The sequence below is a fragment of the Carassius carassius genome, chromosome 1, assembly GCF_963082965.1.
Source record: "Carassius carassius chromosome 1, fCarCar2.1, whole genome shotgun sequence".
In the NCBI taxonomy this organism is placed as follows: domain Eukaryota; kingdom Metazoa; phylum Chordata; class Actinopteri; order Cypriniformes; family Cyprinidae; genus Carassius; species Carassius carassius.
Window position 1 is genome coordinate 21,482,668 of NC_081755.1, and position 19,419 is coordinate 21,502,086.

The 19,419-nt window shown below is 40.7% G+C and overlaps 1 protein-coding gene across 2 annotated transcripts in view; it reads right to left on the minus strand.

The window, feature by feature from the left end:
- LOC132141460 (TOM1-like protein 2) overlaps nt 1-19,419 on the minus strand; it is a 41,400-nt gene that overhangs the window by 12,370 nt on the left and 9,611 nt on the right. For both annotated transcript variants that reach the window (XM_059550993.1, XM_059550985.1), the window contains exons 2-9: nt 14,627-14,711; nt 9,706-9,784; nt 8,538-8,687; nt 7,290-7,424; nt 7,045-7,206; nt 1,441-1,557; nt 809-942; nt 539-581 (exon numbers count right to left, since the gene is read on the minus strand). In XM_059550993.1, coding sequence (XP_059406976.1) covers nt 539-581; nt 809-942; nt 1,441-1,557; nt 7,045-7,206; nt 7,290-7,424; nt 8,538-8,687; nt 9,706-9,784; nt 14,627-14,711 — 905 coding nt within the window. The remainder of the gene's footprint in view (nt 1-538; nt 582-808; nt 943-1,440; nt 1,558-7,044; nt 7,207-7,289; nt 7,425-8,537; nt 8,688-9,705; nt 9,785-14,626; nt 14,712-19,419) is intronic.

The window sequence follows — 19,419 nt, forward strand, 5'->3', positions numbered from 1 at the left end:
ATTGTCCCTTTAATTAAATAATCAATATTTCCTGATGTGCCATACTTTTAAATTGTTACCATCCATTAATCAAGTTAAATATAATAAATAAAAATGTTCATACACAGGTGAGGATTACACTTCTCTCAGACTTTTTTGTTTTATGGGAAAGCTGTAAAAACTGCTAGAGAAACAAGGCATATAACACCTGTATTGGACAGGACAAGTAATGAAGACAGTGAGAAACAGTAGTTTTAGTTCTAGGGTCTAAATCTCTAGAGTTGATAGGCAATGCATTACACTCAGCCATGGTTTAACATTTTACTGCACTCACATCTACACAACAATGATGCATCATACTTGCCTCTTTCAGCTAAGCATCATTCAAACAATAGAATGTAAAAAAAAAGAGCATGCACTTAAGACAAAAATATTTTCACAAGACACATAGGTACCATACAAGAAACAATGTAATATAATTTATAATTATACTACATATTATAATGATACAGACAGTATTATGCGTGTTAAGAATGCAGTACTGCAGTATCAAACTCACCCCGTTGTTTTGTGCTGCTCTGCCTACTCTGTATCTCTCATACCTGTCAGAACACAGAGCACCGGTGAGATATCAAAAACACTTGTCACTATGGAGATGAAAGAAATGTTAATGTGTCTTCAGACCCTGTGCGCTGTGCTCTAAAGCAAAGGAAGGGAAATCAAAGGGAAGCCTGAGCTGAGTGCGGAGACGTGAAGTCAGAGCTTCCTCTGAGAGCTGTCAGATAAAGGCTGACGAGGGAAACTTTTTGTGACGGACACCTCTTCTCACCTCTCGTAGCGCAGGAAGATGTTGTTTAAATCATCGTTGACATGTAGCAGCTCTTCGGTGACCTCTTCGTTAGACACACGAGAGATGAGCTCCACTACCCTGTGCTGCATGGCTCGACACGTCCTGTTCAGCTCCTGACACACAAGATGCACTTCAGCTTTGCTGTAAATCTTATTAGTCTAGAATAGATTATTATGGAACATTTTCCCAGTCGAGTATAGAAAGGACATAATAATGTATATACAACCCAATATAATGAACAGGACCATAGGGATGCAGTAGATGAGGTGGTAAAACACAATATTGTTACACCCCCTTGTGGTGATGTTTAGATTCAAAATATCGACTTTTTCATTTTTTTTTTTACTATTGTCTTTTATTGTAGTGGTGAGTATTAAGACCATGGAAAATGTTCTTAAGAAGAAAAGAGAATGTGATGTTGCATGCCGGATTAGAACCAATATAGCCAACATGAGCACCACAGCTCAATATTTCCAAGAGCTATGCTAACTGCTAGGCCACAGATCCATTGGATTTCATTTGTGTTCAACTTCTTTAAGTAAACATATGGGATCATTTATACACATAATCTCTGTATAAAAGATTTGAGCGCAGTGGGAAAACTCTTAGACCTGGAGTAGCTCGAGATCGGAGGTGTCTTCTTGGCCCGGCACCATCTCGGTCAGCATCTCCGACATCACTTTAACATTCCCACGCACAATGTCCAGCTCACTTCTCAGCCTTGCGATCTGTTCACACAAACGAAACGATCCCAAATCAGCAAAAACAGCAATACTGTGAAATATTTCTACAATTTAAAATAACTGCTTTTTAGGTTTAACTTTTGCATGGAAGTTAGGAAAATGTTTCAGATAAGATCATTTCTAAAGCATTATTTGCAATAAATTGTTCTTAGCTGTAATGGTGTGTGCACACCAAAGTGAAGCAAATATTTCTTTCACGTAGTGTTCCCATTCATAAGCCCATGATTCCCAGGGAACATGTTAGGTAAAAAATGTTAGCCTGAATGCACTGTAAATCACTTTGGATTAAATTTATCTGCTAAATGCATAAATTTACATTTAATTGCTATAGGTTACTTGCACAGCTTTTGTGTCACTCGCACAAATAAAATCATCACATTTTCTGATAAAACTTGTCAAACAGGACGAAGCTCTTCATTGAATGGCTTGCGCGACAATAGGCACGTTTCCATTACAAATTTGGCCCAAACTTTGGCAATATTTTATAAATGTCAATAAAAAGTATTGCTAAATAATGGCTTTCCTTTAACCAATGTTATGCGACTAAAACATAACCTCTTGCCTCTTCGAGATAAGTCATGGCATTAAGTCATTAAGCGATAAGTCATGGCGAGACCTTTTGGTGGGGTTTTGACTGTTTTTGGCTATATTTATTGAAAGGAGACATATGTGTGTATCTTTACAGAAACAGCACAGACAGCCACTTTAGAAACATGCGTGGCGCGGCTGGATTCTGGAATAAACACAAGCATTAACTAGAGGGGCCGCAATCAGCTTCAACGGCCGTATCAGAGCCACACTGCACCGCAGATGTGTGCAGTGTAAATTGTCTAAGCATTTATAGAAGGAAAAGCCCCTTATACTGTAGAGCGGCCACGTATGATGAGTTTTTTGGAGGTTGTAGTTCATTGAAGAATGATCACATGACTTTTCACATACGCCATGTGACCCGAAAATGCGAAGAAAAAAGTTTCCTTTGCAGTTTTGCGAATTATTCCTTTTTCACATTGCCTGAAAAACCAACTCATGTGAGCTATAAAAACTTTTTGCTATATATTTGTAATTTGGAAATGCGCCTACTGTGTCGTGCGATTTGTTTCTCTCAAGTTTTTGCACGGAACACGCAATTGATGCATATATCACGTGTTTGCGGCAATCGCATCACCCAATTTGTGTCATTAGAATTGTCTGGTTTGAATTCGTGTCCGTTCAATTCTTTGCATCGATTTTGTATGTAATCTCCTTGTGTAAATAATTAAATTTGCTTTTGGTGTGCTCGTACAATAACACCTTAGTGATGCTGCAACACATGATTAAAAAGGTTGCTTTTTCATGTTAATCAGAGTTTTTGACCTAACTAGCCGTGACGGCGACATGCTAAATTTTTTTTTTTAGAAATGGTTTCTATTTCTGCGATGTAGTGCCTGGAACAACAACATACAAACTATATGACAGTGATAATCTCAAGTACTGATTATGTGCTTTATTCTAAGTTAAACGGGTTTAATGTGAGTTTGAATATTTTGCGTGACATATAGCTATACTGAAAACAACAACAGTTAGTTTACCTCAGTTCTTGAAAATAAATTAAAGCAAACATGTACGTTAAATCAGGGAACACAAAATGAACCAACAATTTTTCCATGAAAAAGATGTTATCAGTCACTCAGTATGTAAATTTAATGATGTTAAAAGGTTTGTTATTTATGAATTAGATTATGAGATTAGGAGGAGATGACGACAGCCTTCACGCGGCCTCCTCCGTGAGTAGCAAGAAATGGTGCAAGACCAGTTTGCGAAACTAATGTTGCCAACCAGTCATCATCTAGCTGGCAGACCGAGGTGCAAGAGACCGAAGGGACATGGTGCATCCATGTCAGGACGAGTGACCATCCCGACCATCGAGTACCAAGGTCTGTCGGTGTTCCAACTTAATGTAGAGGGCCTTACAACCGTCAAAATGGAAGTCATCTACCATCTCGCTGACTCCCACAAAGTAGCAGCCGTCCTCCTCCAGGAGACACACCGTGACAGTGATAACATCCTCAAACTGCCCGGTTTCCAACTTGCTGGGTCTACCCACAGCAAACAGCATGGACTTGCAACCTTTGTGAGGAACAACCTTAGTTGGACAGCCACTGGCCAATCTCCACCAGGCTCGAGTATCGAATGGCTGTCGACTAAGGTGCAGACCACAACGATTGTCAATGTCTACAAGCCCCCACCATCAATGCTGACTATGACATCACTTTCACCGGCACCTGCACCCGCCATCTATGCAGGGGACTTTAACTGCCAACACATAGACTGGGGTTACAGTCATACTACACCAAATGGAGAGACATTAAGCCAATGGGCCTCCAGTGCCAATGCGTTGCTACTGTTCGACACCAAAGAACCTCCAAGCTTCTTTTCAGCACGCTGGAACACCCACACCAACCCGGACTTGGCTTTCGCTGTGTGTCACACAGCTCAAAAGCCAGAGAGACGTGTCCTGGATAGGTTCCCCCGCTCACACCACCGACCGTCCATCATAAAGGTCCCATCCCTGGTGCAGCCAGTTGCAGGGAAACCCATCAGGAGATGGAACTTTCGTAACGCAAATTGGCAGTCTTTCACTGAGGAGACAGAAAAGACATCATCCTGTCTCCCAGACCCAGACAACGCCGACGTGGACGCTGGATATGCAGCCTACTGCAGAGTACTCCTTGGGGCAGCAAGGAAAACCATCCCCCGTGGCTTTAACACAAACTACATCCCGGGCTGGGATGGAGAGTGCAGCCACCTCCTGCATATCCACCAGCAGGCAAGCTCCAGGGAGGAAGTGGAAGAATCTGCAACGGTACTTCTGCAGAAGCTAGATGCCACCCGAAGGTCAAGGTGGACAGAAGTAGTTCAGTCAATTGACTTCACCCACTACAGCCGTAAGGCGTGGCGGACAATAAACCAGCTGACAGGTAGAACACCATCGACCTCCCGGTGCCCAATAACAGCAAATGCCATCGCATCCCAGCTCCTTAAGAACAGCTGTTTCCCTGATGCTGATAAGAACTTTGCCCGCACAACATCACACCAGGTGACTTCCCTGTGTAGAGCAGCTAGTGTGGACGCCAACTTGTCAGGGGAATTTACAACAGCTGAACTCCAGACTGCCTTGAGTAAGACCAAACAAGGGAAAGCACCAGGACATGATTACATCCACCCTGAGTTTGTGACTCACCAGAGTGTAAGAACATCTGTATGGCTCTGCTCATTCTACTCGACATGCCTTCGGAGGTCCAAGCTCCCGAAGATATGGCGCCGTGCTGCTGTCATAGCCCTTCCAAAACCAAACAAGCCTGCTGAAGACCCCAAATCCTACCGACCCATCTCACTGCTCTGTGTCCCATTCAAAACCCTGGAGAGGCTGATCTATAATCGTAACGAGCCAATAGTGGACCCTCAACTCCCACGGGAACAAGCTGGCTTCCGGCACGGTCGGTCAACGGTTGACCAGGTGACACTGCTCACCCAAGACATTGAGGACAGCTTTCAGGAAAAACAGAAGGCTGGAGTAGTGTTGCTTGATCTCACAGCCGCTTACGATACCGTCTGGCACCGCGGACTCCACCTAAAGCTACTAAAGATCATTCCCGACCGGCACATGGTGAAGTTCATCATTGAGATGGTGACGAACCGCAGCTTCACCTTAAAGACCAGTGACGGTCAATGCAGCAGGCTTAGAAGGCTGAGGAATGGTGTTCCGCAGGGTTCTGTCCTTGCACCGATGTTATTCAATATCTACATCCACGACTTACCTGAAACAACATCCCGGAAATATGGTTACGCGGACGACCTGGCCATTATGACGAGACGACAAATATGGGAGCAGATGCAGGCCAGCCTAAACCAGGACATGGACACCTTGGCAGCCTACCTGCGTGAGTGGCGTTTACAGCTCAGCATCGGCAAGACAGTTGCAGCAGCTTACCACCTGAACAAAAGTTAGGCCAGACGGGAACTGGACATATTCGTTAATAACAAGCACCTTGAGTTCCAGCAAGCTCCACGGTACCTTGGCGTACGCCTGGATAGATCTCTAACATTCAAACAACACCTTGAAGAAGTGACGGCTAAAGTGTCAGGATGATGATGGGGAAGTCGTGGCCTGGTGGTTAGAGAATCGGACTCCCAATCGAAGGGTTGTGGGTTCGAGTCCCGGGCCGGCAGGAATTGTGGGTGGGGGGAGTACATGTACAGTTCTCTCACTGCCCTCAATACCACGACTGAGGTGCCCTTGAGCAAGGCACCGAACCCCCAACTGCTCCCCGGGCGCCGCAGCATAAATGGCTGCCCACTGCTCCGGGTGTGTGTTCACAGTGTGTGTGTATGTTCACTGCTCTGTGTGTGTGCACTTCGGATGGGTTAAATGCAGAGCACAAATTCTGAGTATGGGTCACCATACTTGGCCGAATGTCACTTCACTTCACTTCTTCACTTCTTCATCAAGGGTCGCAACAATTCGACGTCTCGCTGGTACTAGCTGGGGTGCAACTGCCAAGGTGCTTCGAATATCAACAGTAGCTCTCGTCTTCTCCACAGCTGAATACTGTGCCCCAGCCTGGTGCAGAAGCCCACACGCCAGGAAAGTCGACATTGCCATAAACACCGCCCTTCGGACTATAACTGGCTGACTGAAATCTACCCCTGTCTACCATCTGCCAACACTAGCGGGAATAGCCCCGGCCGGCCTCCGACGAGAGGCTGCTACCCTCGCTCTTGCAAGGAAAGCCCAAAGATACAACTGGCATATCCTGCACAATACCACCACAACAGCACTGCCTCCTCATAGACTGAAGTCCCGCCACCCGTACAACAAGGCGGCACAAGACCTGCTCAGGTCCCTCCCTGAGGACCTGTCTACAGAGGCATGGCTCGCGGCAGCCTGGAAGCAGGAGTGGGAGTCAGCAGGGCCCTCACGAATCCACCGTTACATCTATGACCCTGGAGGCGCTCTTGAAGGAGAGGATCTGCCACGCCGGCAATGGACTCTGCTAAACCGCCTGCGAACTGGGGTTGGACGTTACAAAGCATCGATGAGGAAGTTGGGCCTGGAAGACAGAGCAGTGTGTGAGTGTGGGGAGCCAGAGCAGACCGCTGAGCACATAATCACCACCTGTCCACTGTATAAACCACCGTCGGAGGCCGGCCTCTTCGACGTGGGACCTGAGATGAGAACGTGGCTGAGTTCTACTGAGCTGGACATTTGATGACGACACACGAAAGAAGAAGAATTAGATTATAAACGCATCTATTTCATTGTGAGTGCAGTGCGCTTCCAGAGAAAGCCCACCAACACATGCTTCTGATTGGCTGTGTACAATCTTGTAGTTAGGACACGGTGTAAATCAGCTCATTGGTTTTGGAACAGGTTTTCAACACATTTCATTTTAGCACTGAATACAGCAACGTCTATTCTGAGGTGATTGTGACCTGCTCTGGGTTTGCTGTGATGGGTCCCGATACAGGTGGGATCTGGGCGGGGTATAAGTCAGCTGTTGCAGCAGCTGCAGGTCTAGGGCCCGTTTGGGATGCTGTGTTGGGCTGAGCAGGCGCTCTGTACTTGTGTGTGCCTGGATCTACCTCTGGGACTCCCTAGAAGAAAGGATGAAGCAAAATGAATGAAAACTCATTGAAGAACCCACTTCTAAACCCTGTGAGTGTTGTGTGTTTCTCACCCGCTGTGGAGTGTGGATGGGTGACAAAGCATCCAGGTCTGCCATGGGGAACTCAACTCCTTTCCTCTTCAGCTCCTCGTAAATGTGCACTACTCCGGTTAGGTCTGGGCTGCTCCTGAATGCATCTGCCCAAGCCTGGGCCGAAACACAAAGACAGAGAGGTGATTGGTTAATGGGTAGTGGAACTATAGAAAAGCTATCCCACAGGAGCTTAGCTTTATCAGGTAAAGTTTTCAACCATTAGCAATAGATGGTTTTTAGCAGGTAAAAGGAACTCACAACTCAATGCATTTACACATTGAATTTTGTTAATTACTATTGCCAATAGACATTCTAGATAAATTTACAGTACAACAGTACAAAAGTGGAAATCATTCAGGTTAGAGCAGGTTATTTTGTCAACTTTTTTTATTTCTAGTTCCTCTTCTGATCACAACAATATTAAAATGCACCATGAGTTTTATGTGACTTAAGTATTTAAAAATATATATTTTACTAGTCGCCAAAGCGACTTACAAATAATGACATTAGAAAGAAATCAAAAACAACAAATGAGCAGTAATATGCAAGTGCTATGATAAGTCTCGGTTAGGCTAATGCGGTAAACGTAGCAAAGTTTTTAGTTTTTTTTAATATAACAAAAATAAAATAAGTAGATAAATAGAAAAGAATAGAGAGTGTTAGAGAGCTTTTTTTATTTTTTTAAGAAAACGAGCAGTTAGAAAACCAATAGAGGGTGCAAGTGTTAGAGGATCAAGTCAATAAATAGATTAAATAGAATCAGAATAGAGAGTGCTAAACATAAGAGGGTCAAATAAAGATGGATTTGATTCATTTGTTCTCCGACGGCCCGGAAATGTAGTAGACAAACCAAAAATTCTATTAAATAAAACCAAACAAATTTTAATAAAATAAAAAGACAGTTCAGTGTGACATTTTAGAGTGAAAAACCAGGTATTTGTAAAATCCTAGAGACAACTAAATGCAGCTATGCCCTGTATGCCATCAAGGAAACTGTCAGCAATCAATCTAAACAATCTGTCAATCTGATTCAGTAATGGCTTCCAGTCAACTAGAATTAATACAATTGCAAGCAGCCTCGCAGACCAAGTCCATCAAACCTAGTTTCCAGCCCGGACCCATTCTGAATGGAAATGCTTAGAATGTAGCAACGGCCATCAGTGGTGGTTTTATTGCAGAAACAGAGGAAGAGATAAAGAGGAAGTTTTTTAATCTCACTCAATTCACCTGAATCAGTGACAGCACTTTCTCCTGTACTATAGCAGGAGGGTTGGTCTTCGGAATGATGATCTTCACCAAGACACCTTCGATGAAATCTCTATTGGCGACTTGGACGTGAAAACGGTGGCCACAGTTTTTCACGCAAGTCTCCAGCACCTAAAAAAGACAATTACACAAGCAGCTAAGATTATTGATTGTTTAGGCCCAATCCCAATTCTACCCCTTAGCCCTTCCCCTTTGTCTAGATTCTCTTTTGGTTGGAGGGGTAGGGGTAAGGGGAACATAGCCCTTCAAACGAAGATTTTTCGGGACCACACTTCAGACGAAGGGGTATAAATTATCTCGGCAACATGGCTGCTACAGCGAACAAAAAGACACATAAATGTAAGCTTTTTTGCCATAAATAAAGATTTTAATGAAAAGTTAATGAAATTTGTTTTATGATACATTCAATTGTGGGTTCATATTAATGGTCATGTTACTCAAAGAAATGTTTGCAAAAAATCGCTAATATATGCTAACGTCATATCATTACAGACTGCGTGCCACAGCATATGTCTGATCAGGGCGATAACTGCCGAAGACATTGATGGGGGCTAATACCCCCAATAATTAGAAATCGCTAAACCATTTTCTAAAATATTGCCTATTCGAGAGAGAAAGAGAGACAGAGAGAGAGAGAAAGAGAAATGGAGGTTGCGTGTATTCACGTCTGTGCGTTTATCTTTTTAGAGTGAATTTACTTAAAAACAGCAATTGTATCCTCTCGTCGCTGGAAAATATAATGTAGCGATTCAGTATTAAAACTGTATTTAATAAACGTCGTGGGGCAGCGTTGACAAGTTAATTTTCTCCTGGATGTGTGAGCTGCACGATTTCCGATATGTGTAAAATAGAATTGGGATTGGGCCTTAGACAAGCTGAAGCTCCCAGAGGATCACAAAAAACAGGAGTATAATGCATTCAAATCCTCACAAAATACCTTCTTCAAATGTCAAAATAGCCTCCGGCAGGCCTGAAGGTGGGATTTACAAAGTACTCAGTAGTCATTAATTATTAACGGTGCAAAGCACCAGACTAAACACCAGATGTTGCTCCTCCACCTTCATTTCTGACAGCATGAACACAAGGGTTTATGTGAAAGGGAGAGAATGTGTAGCACACTGTCACTCACGGTTAGAGCCAGCATCACTTCACGGAAGTTCCTGTTGCCGTTGAGTCTCTTTTTCACCGCACGCATGGCATCTTTAGGCCTGTGGGGGCACACCGTTTAGATGATTAAGACAACAGCTCACCAAGAATAACTATAACGATTACTATATAATCACACGCACAACAGAAATGAACAGTATATTTATTCGAAGCGTAAGCTTCAGTTATGTTCTGTCAACATTACAGCCGGCACTTTGAATGAATTTTGATTGGCTGTCGGTGTTTTTAACATTCATCAGTTGGGGAAAAACATGCTCTTAAAATTGTTTATAGTTGTGGTGTGGACTTCACTGTTCTTCTTTATTGTATTTTTTTTTTAAGTGAGACACTTGCAGTTAAATTAGCAATATTTTGGCAAATTTCACAAGAAAAAAAGGGTGTCTATTGTAAATGTCGCATGTCACTCTGAAGTCACTTTTCAAGCCAAGATTTCTGTAGATTAACATGGCAAATCTGTCAGACCAATGTGTGGGAAAATCTTTCGCCTTCACACAGAATTCCCAATCGAAGACCGTCACAGAAGAGAAGAACTTGCTAAATAAAATCATTATTTTTGTTTTCTTTGAACACAAAAAGTATTGTCTTAGCTTCATATTATTATGGTTGAAGCACTAATGTCACATGGACTATTTTAACATTGTCCTTAATACCTTTTTTGACCTTGAACGTGTCAGTTGTGTTGCTGTCTATGGAGGGTCAGAAAGCTCTGAATGTCTTAATTTGTGTTCAGAAGATGAACTAAGAAGTTCTAACGGGTTTGGAACGACATGAGGGTGAGTAATTAATGACAGAATTTAAATTTTTGCCTGAACTATCCCTTTAATAATTACTTCTATAGTTATCACTTTTGGTGTGAGCAGGCTTTATGGAGCTGTTGATATGAACATACTCTACTGAAGTAGCTGTATCACATATTAACCATTTTAGTTGTATTGCTCAGACTCAGGGTTAAGGATATGAACAAGTAGCTACTGTAAAAAGCTGTTGTTTTGCATCAAAGATGCTTCTGATTGTGTATTTCAGCATGACTGGATTGACTAATCAGTATCCAGGATCATAACTATCCATTTTATAACATGCAATTTAGCAGAGCACTCCGTGAGCTCAAGATAGGAATAAAAAGACTCAATCTGACGAGACACCAGTAAAGCACCACTACTGAAATGCCTCTTACAAAAACACACTGTAATTCATTGACAGGAAGTTCATCAACCCAACTCCCAGCTTGTTTTTTTTCCCATGGTGGGACCAAAGCTCCCATGTCATCTTTTTATAAGCTTTGGTAAGCAAGAACAACAACATCAGCTACTTAAAACTGACCTCGACGTAGAGGCGATTTAACTGTAAAAATGAATAGGAGAAATTACGCTCAATATCGAACCTTAGTTAAAAGAAACAATCAGCATTTTTGATGAGGACTGTCATGAAGCTGTCCACCAACTGACTTGTCTTAAAAAAGGAAATGTGCTCAGACTCAAATTGCGTACTCCCTCAGTAGTACTTCTTTTGAATAAGTACTTCGCAACCATTAAAAAGTATGCTATATTTAATATGAATGTATTAATTATGAATGAAATACAGATGTATTACATTTTCTATGTTGTCATTGTCATGTGTGCTGCTTCACTGAAATTCACAAATCAGAATCGGATCTGGCCAGAAGCTGTTGGTCATCTGGTTAGGTTTCTCCTATGTTTTTTAATGAATAGTCTTTTCACATACGGTAAAGGTTTTTCACCTACTTCATCGAGCTCGCTCGCGCAGCTTCATTGAGCAGGAAAGGGGCTCTTATTTGTGCGTCAGTACACCAACGGCTGTTCGCTTCCTGCTATATGTGCCTCAGACGTGTAGCTCTGCACTTCCAGTGCTGATCGGCTGTCCGTGTCCTGCGCACAGATTTGGACATACTTCCACGCAAATGACATCATAGCGAATGATTCCAATGTAGTATGTGCACGCAGGCGCACTTCCGGAAAAATCGACCAAAAACCGGCCGATTGCCGATCGTGTATTTTAAGCAAAAACCGGTCGGTTCCGATTTATGGCCGGTCAACCGGTGCATCCCTAATATATATATATATATATATATATATATATTTTTTTTTTTTTTTTTTTTTTTTCAAATAAATGCTTTTCTTTTGAGCTTTCTATTCATGAAGCAAATCTTAAAACAATCAGTGCTGTCAAATGATTAATCGCAATTAATTGCATCATAATAAGTGTTTTTTTTTAGATAATATATGGGTGTGTACTATGTATATTAATTATGTAAATAAATACACAAACATGCAAGCATACATCTAGGGTTGCAAAAAGTTGACAAATGTCCAGTAAATTTCAGAAACATTCCAGAAATTTTGGAAACTTTCCGAGATTTTTTGGAACATTCCAGGGATTTTTGCATATTTCTGGAACTTACCAGAAATGTCCCACCCCTTTGCAACCCTATATATATATATTTAATATAAATATGTTAGGTTTATATATTACATTATATAATATAAATTATATGAATATATACATGTACATTTTTCAAAATATATACTGTAGGTGTGTGTATTTATATATACAAAATAAATATACATTGTACACACACATATACAACCCGAATTCCGGAAAAGTTGGGACGTTTTTTAAATTTTAATAAAATGAAAACTAAAGGAATTTCAAATCACATGAGCCAATATTTTATTCACAATAGAACATAGATAACGTAGCAAATGTTTAAACTGAGAAATTTTATACTTTTATCCACTTAATTAGCTCATTTAAAATTTAATGCCTGCTACAGGTCTCAAAAAAGTTGGCACGGGGGCAACAAATGGCTAAAAAAGCAAGCAGTTTTGAAAAGATTCAGCTGGGAGAACATCTAGTGATTAATTAAGTTAATTGATATCAGGTCTGTAACATGATTAGCTATAAAAGCTTTGTCTTAGAGAAGCAGAGTCTCTCAGAGGTAAAGATGGGCAGAGGCTCTCCAATCTGTGAAAGACTGCGTAAAAAAATTGTGGAAAACTTTAAAAACAATGTTCCTCAACGTCAAATTGCAAAGGCTTTGCAAATCTCATCATCTACAGTGCATAACATCATCAAAAGATTCAGAGAAACTGGAGAAATCTCTGTGCGTAAGGGACAAGGCTGGAGACCTTTATTGGATGCCCGTGGTCTTCGGGCTCTCAGACGACACTGCATCACTCATCGGCATGATTGTGTCAATGACATTACTAAATGGGCCCAGGAATACTTTCAGAAACCACTGTCGGTAAACACAATCCGCCGTGCCATCAGCAGATGCCAACTAAAGCTCTATCATGCAAAAAGGAAGCCATATGTGAACATGGTCCAGAAGCGCCGTCGTGTCCTGTGGGCCAAGGCTCATTTAAAATGGACTATTTCAAAGTGGAATAGTGTTTTATGGTCAGACGAGTCCAAATTTGACATTCTTGTTGGAAATCACGGACGCCGTGTCCTCCGGGCTAAAGAGGAGGGAGACCTTCCAGCATGTTATCAGCGTTCAGTTCAAAAGCCAGCATCTCTGATGGTATGGGGGTGCATAAGTGCATACGGTATGGGCAGCTTGCATGTTTTGGAAGGCTCTGTGAATGCTGAAAGGTATATAAAGGTTTTAGAGCAACATATGCTTCCCTCCAAACAACGTCTATTTCAGGGAAGGCCTTGTTTATTTCAGCAGGACAATGCAAAACCACATACTGCAGCTATAACAACAGCATGGCTTCGTCGTAGAAGAGTCCGGGTGCTAACCTGGCCTGCCTGCAGTCCAGATCTTTCACCTATAGAGAACATTCGGCGCATCATTAAACGAAAAATACGTCAAAGACGACCACGAACTCTTCAGCAGCTGGAAATCTATATAAGGCAAGAATGGGACCAAATTCCAACAGCAAAACTCCAGCAACTCATAGCCTCAATGCCCAGACGTCTTCAAACTGTTTTGAAAAGAAAAGGAGATGCTACACCATGGTAAACATGCCCCGTCCCAACTATTTTGAGACCTGTAGCAGAAATCAAAATTGAAATGAGCTCATTTTGTGCATAAAATTGTAAACTTTCTCAGTTTAAACATTTGCTACGTTATCTATGTTCTATTGTGAATAAAATATTGTCTCATGTGATTTGAAAGTCTTTTAGTTTTCATTTTATTAAAATTTAAAAAACGTCCCAACTTTTCCGGAATTCGGGTTGTATTATGCAAACCAAAACTTTTATTTAGGATGTGATTAACAGCAATTAATCATTTGACAGCACTATAAATAAATGTATCACCGTTCTGCCAAAATATGAAGCAGAACAACAGTTGTCAACATTGGTAATAATAATCATTTTTGAGCAGCAAATCAGTATATTCGAATGATTTTAAAGGATCATCTGATACTGAAGACTGGAGTAATGATGCTGAAATCATCACAAGAATAAATTACATCTGAAAATACATTCAAACAGAGAAGAGTTATTTTCAATTGCAATAATATTTCACAATATTACAGGGTTTTTTTTTACTGTATTTTGTAATGACATAAATCCAGCCTTGGTGAGCATAAGAAAAATATATTTTTTTACTCTAACCGTTGTTGTCTTCCAAGGTTGTACATTTAAGACTATTTGTTCTATGAAGCAAAAAAATACTTTCACTGTATAGAGTCATAGAGGTTTTATGCTTCTTAATGTCAGCTTTAAACAGGGCCACGTGGGACTGTGAGAACCAATCAGAACGGAGTACAATGCTACACCAGCACATTCCCAGTCAGTCTGCTGCTCAGACGGCTCAGTGTCGTACTGAATGAGTCAGTGAGAGTTGCTGTGAGTCATCAACAGGCTCTCTCTGTGTGTGTGTGTGTGTGTGTGTTTGTTTCCTGCTTTCTCACCCTTCCTCGGTCTCATTAATGATGTCACAGATCTCCAAGTTGAGTGTCCAGTCTTCATTCTGCAGGGATCCATCCGTGGCTTTTTCTGGGAGAAACAAACCGCACACAGATCAGCAGGCCGTCTCAATTACTGACACAAACAAAACACACGCAAGACAAAACATGTACTCCTGGTTGCTTAACACAGCTTAACAAAACCAGTTATGAGTTCCAGCCACATGACGGTCACGTCACCTGGCGAAATTCACAACTCCTTGCAATGTCATCAAACACATAAAAAATATAATAATAATATAATATATATATATATATATATATATATATATATTAGGGCTGGGCGATATATCGATATAAAAAATATATCGATATATTTTTAGACGCGATATGGAATTAGACCATATCGCATAAATCGATATAGTTCAAATTTGCGCTGCTCCCCGCGCCAGCGCCCCTCCTCTTCGAGGGGAGGGGGGGGGGGGGGGGGGGTGGGGGTGCAGGCACAGAGCCACTCTTCAACAAACATGGAGGAAGCAACTACGTCTGCGGAGCGCACGGAGGAATTGGTTAGTAAAAGAAAAAGCAGTGGCTCAGTAATTTGGAGATGGTTCGGATTCAAAGTATCAGATGAGCAACAACATCACGTTATTTGTAGGGAGTGCAATAAACAAGTTACAGCCAGGGGTGGAAGCACTACAAATCTTTTTCACCACCTAAAACAGTGGCACAAACTGCAGTACGAAGAGTCTTTGAAACTGCGCGCTGCAGAAGCCCCAGCCGCAAGCCATCGACAACCCGAAAAAGCTCCAGCCCCGAAACAAAGCTCACTGCAAACTTCATTTTCCCGCAATGTGCCTTATGAAAAGAAAAGTGTCAAGTGGTGTAATATAACTAAAGCGGTGTCCTACCACATTGCTAAAGATATGGTCCCCGTTGCAACTGTGGCACAAATCGGATTCCAAAAGCTACTGAAAACTATGGACCCGAGATATGAGCTTCCCAGTCGCAACTACTTTGCACGAGAAGCACTGCCACAAATGTACACTGAAATCAGACAGAGCCTTGCTGACCGGCTCGCTAACGTGACCCATTTTGCGTTGACCAGCGATATGTGGTCGAGCAGGACGTGTGAGCCTTACATGAGCATGACAGTTCACTTCATTCAAGACTGGGAGATGAAAACAGCGTGTCTGCAAACAAGTTATTTCCCCCAGGACCACACCGGTGAGCACATAGCTGAGGCCCTGCAGGACGCAATTGCAAGCTGGAAACTCCAAGAAAAGTATCTGGTTGCTATAACAACCGACAACGGGAGCAACATCGTCAAAGCGGTTGAGCTGAACGAGTGGCTGAGGATGCAGTGCTTCGGTCACAGACTGCACTTGGCTATTGGTGAGTGCAGTGTTGTAAGGAGTATTCAGATATTTTACTTTAATCAAAAACATTAAAATGTTAGTTTTTCCTTATTTTCCTTTGTGTTTCTGTCTGCAACTTTGTGTTTTATGCTGCTGTCTTGGCCAGGTGTCCGTTGAAATGCAGTATGTATTGTTAAATATAGGTTAAATAGATTAATAAAACACAAAACTTAAAGTGTTAAATGTAAAATCATTTACAATACAGAATGGTAGATTTCAGAACCATTTTTATTAGGTTTCCGTTATTGGATAAGAATTAGTGATGCATCGATGTATTTACCACTTTAATGTTACAGCTGGTAAAGGTGAGGTAATTATGACTTTAAAATGCTGGTTAGCCTGTTGTTATCATCAAGGTAACATATATATTTAGCTATTATGATAGACTATAGTTTTTTCTCTGGATTGAAAATAGCAAACTGCAAAGTAACTAGAAACTAATGTTGACACATATGCCTAGACATTGTGGAGTTTTTAGTGGAGTAGAAATATGAAGTAGCATTAAAAAATAGCATTAATATTAAATACTAAGAACAACAACAAGAACGGAACACGAGTAAATGTACATACAGTAGAGTCATCATTTATAAATTATACAAAAATAATAATACATTAAAATCACTTACATGATTAAAATTCAGAAAAAAATATAATATTTGATATTTATGATTAGTACTGGTGTTGATTAAAAAAATAAACTATGAAACAAGAAAATAATATTAATGTAGAATATTTCTAAAGCTTGATTTTGGATTAGTTGTATGAATGTGTTAAAGTGAAACCAGAGTCAAATTTCTCACATAAGCACATTTGTTTAATAGTTTTTTATGATTCTGACAGGACATGGCATGAATGACAAGCGTGTCACCCGGGCCATTTCTTTGTGCAAAAGAATTGTAAGCTGTTTTTCGTACAGCTGGAAGAAAAGGAGACATCTTGCTGAAGTCCAGATTCAGCTGGGTCTGCCAAGTCACCAACTCATAACCGAGTCTGCCACACGCTGGGGATCCAGGCAGCAGATGATAGAGAGAGTCCTGGAGCAGGAAGGAGCACTGGCCAAAGTCCTGTCTAATGACAAAAAGACCAGGCATCTTGTCCCTACCTGGCAGGACTTAGAGGTCCTAGAAGCAGTCCAAAAGGTCCTGAAACCTCTCCAGGACTTTACTGATGCTTTATCAGGTGAGGAGTACGTCACTCTATCATATGTGAAACCTGTGCTGCACCTTTTTAACGAAAGTCTCCTGGCATGTGAAGAGGGTGATAGCGAGCTTTGTAAAACGATCAAGACCAGCATTGTTGAGTACCTCAACAGCAAATATTCTGACCCAGCCACTACTGACCTTTTGGAGATGGCTTCATTTGTGGATCCTCGGTTCAGGGCCACCTACATCCCAAGTGAAAAAGTCGATGCATTAAAGCACAGAGCTGTCTTGGAGGTGGAGACGCTACTGGCTGATCAGAGCAGCTGTCAACCGCCTTGCCTATGTGTGCCCACTGTGCCTGAGCCTGCAGATGGAGAAGCAGCAGTAGCACCAAAAGCTAAGAGACTGGCAAGCTTCTTCAAGAAGCGCACAGCCACCACCACTGCACCAACCAAGAGGGAGGCTATTGAAAATGAACTGTCAAGTTACTTGCAGTCCGCAAGTGTGGAGAGTGACACTGATCCTCTCAAGTGGTGGAAGGATCATGAAGTTTTCTTTCCATCTCTGAGCCACCTGGCAAAAAAGTATCTCTTGGTACCAGCTACCAGTTCACCCTCCGAAAGGGTTTTCAGCTGTAGTGGCAATATCGTGACCTGCCACAGAGCATCTCTGAAGCCGGATGCTGTTGACAGGCTGGTGTTTCTCGCACAAAATCTTTAAACGAAGGAGGATACGCTTGTCTGTCTTCTAATGTCTACCTCAAGACAGCATTACTGTTTATCAAAGTAAAAAAAGAGGGGGGAAATGTTTATTGAGTTGATAATCTGTTTCTTGTGCAACTGGTTGAGACTGTTCAGATAAGAAATTGAGTTAACAAAAAGGAAAAGGTAACCTCAGGCTGATGTTTAAAAAAAATGTTCTTAAACTGATCACTTTTTGTTCTTTCTTTATATGTAAATGCTGCCCTTAAGTTACTAGGGTTTGTCATATTCTTTTGTGATGTTCGTTATTTGCATCTGTGGATTTGTTAGAAAGGAGAATAAAATCTGTTTTGATTTTAATAAGCCATTATAGTTGTAAAACTAAAAAAATTTTATATTGTACTTTTCTCATTTAAATATATTTATTTAGGAAAAAGATTGGCCTATTTTAATAGCCTATTTTATAGGCTATTTTTAAGATATTTTTTTTATTTAAATGTGCACCTTATGGAGCTTTGATTTCAAAAAAGGTACTCCTGTCCTATTGTTATACAGTATTATTATTTTTTTTTTTTAATTTTATTGTTATTTGAACAGCTGAGCATTTAATTATGAACCAGGTGAAGAAACCTGTTTACTATTTATTCAGTTGATTTTGCAACTGTTCACTGAAATGGCCGGTTTCAATAAAACTACTTGTGACGTCATATTTGGCTTTGACAGAACATTTGCTCTCACTTTGCGGAAAAAATATCGGGATATATATCGTATATCGATATTCAGCCTAAATATATCGGGATATGACTTTTTGTCCATATCGCCCAGCCCTAATATATATATATATATATATATATATATATATATATATATATATATATTAAAAAACTGTGTATTTATATAAATACCGTTTTATCATAAATTTCAAATTCAACACATTCGAAAGAACTAAACTTGAGTAATCTGAAATATAAAAGCAGTTTGGTTATTTTCGATATCTTCTTTGTCCATAATCATGAAAGTTGCATTGTAACCGCTGCATCTCATGCACTCCATTAAAACAAACAAATAAATTAATAAATTAGGGATGGGCATTTTTGGCAATTTCTCATTCTGATTATCGACAAGTATCAAAAACGAGTACTCGAGTAATAGAGATAATGATAATATCTGAAGATCTGAAGATTATGATTATGATGCAGCAATGTTTTTAAAATTAAAAAAGTGTTGTCAAATAGGGCTGTGACGCTGGCTGATTTAGTTCGTTCATTAAATAAATAACAGTTGCAACTTTTTATTTCAACAACATTCATTATAATGCTATGCTTGAGGCAGATTTTTTTGCTATATTTTCATCTACAATATAAAGTGATTCCTGAAATCACCTGTGCATTTTCAAAGCCATATGAAGTACAAAAACATATGAAGTTTTAATTGATGTCAGCCTATTGAACAAATACGATGAAAAAAAGCACTGCTGCATTAATATAACATCAGAAACCGATGACCATCTCAAATAATGGGCATGGCATTTGAGCATG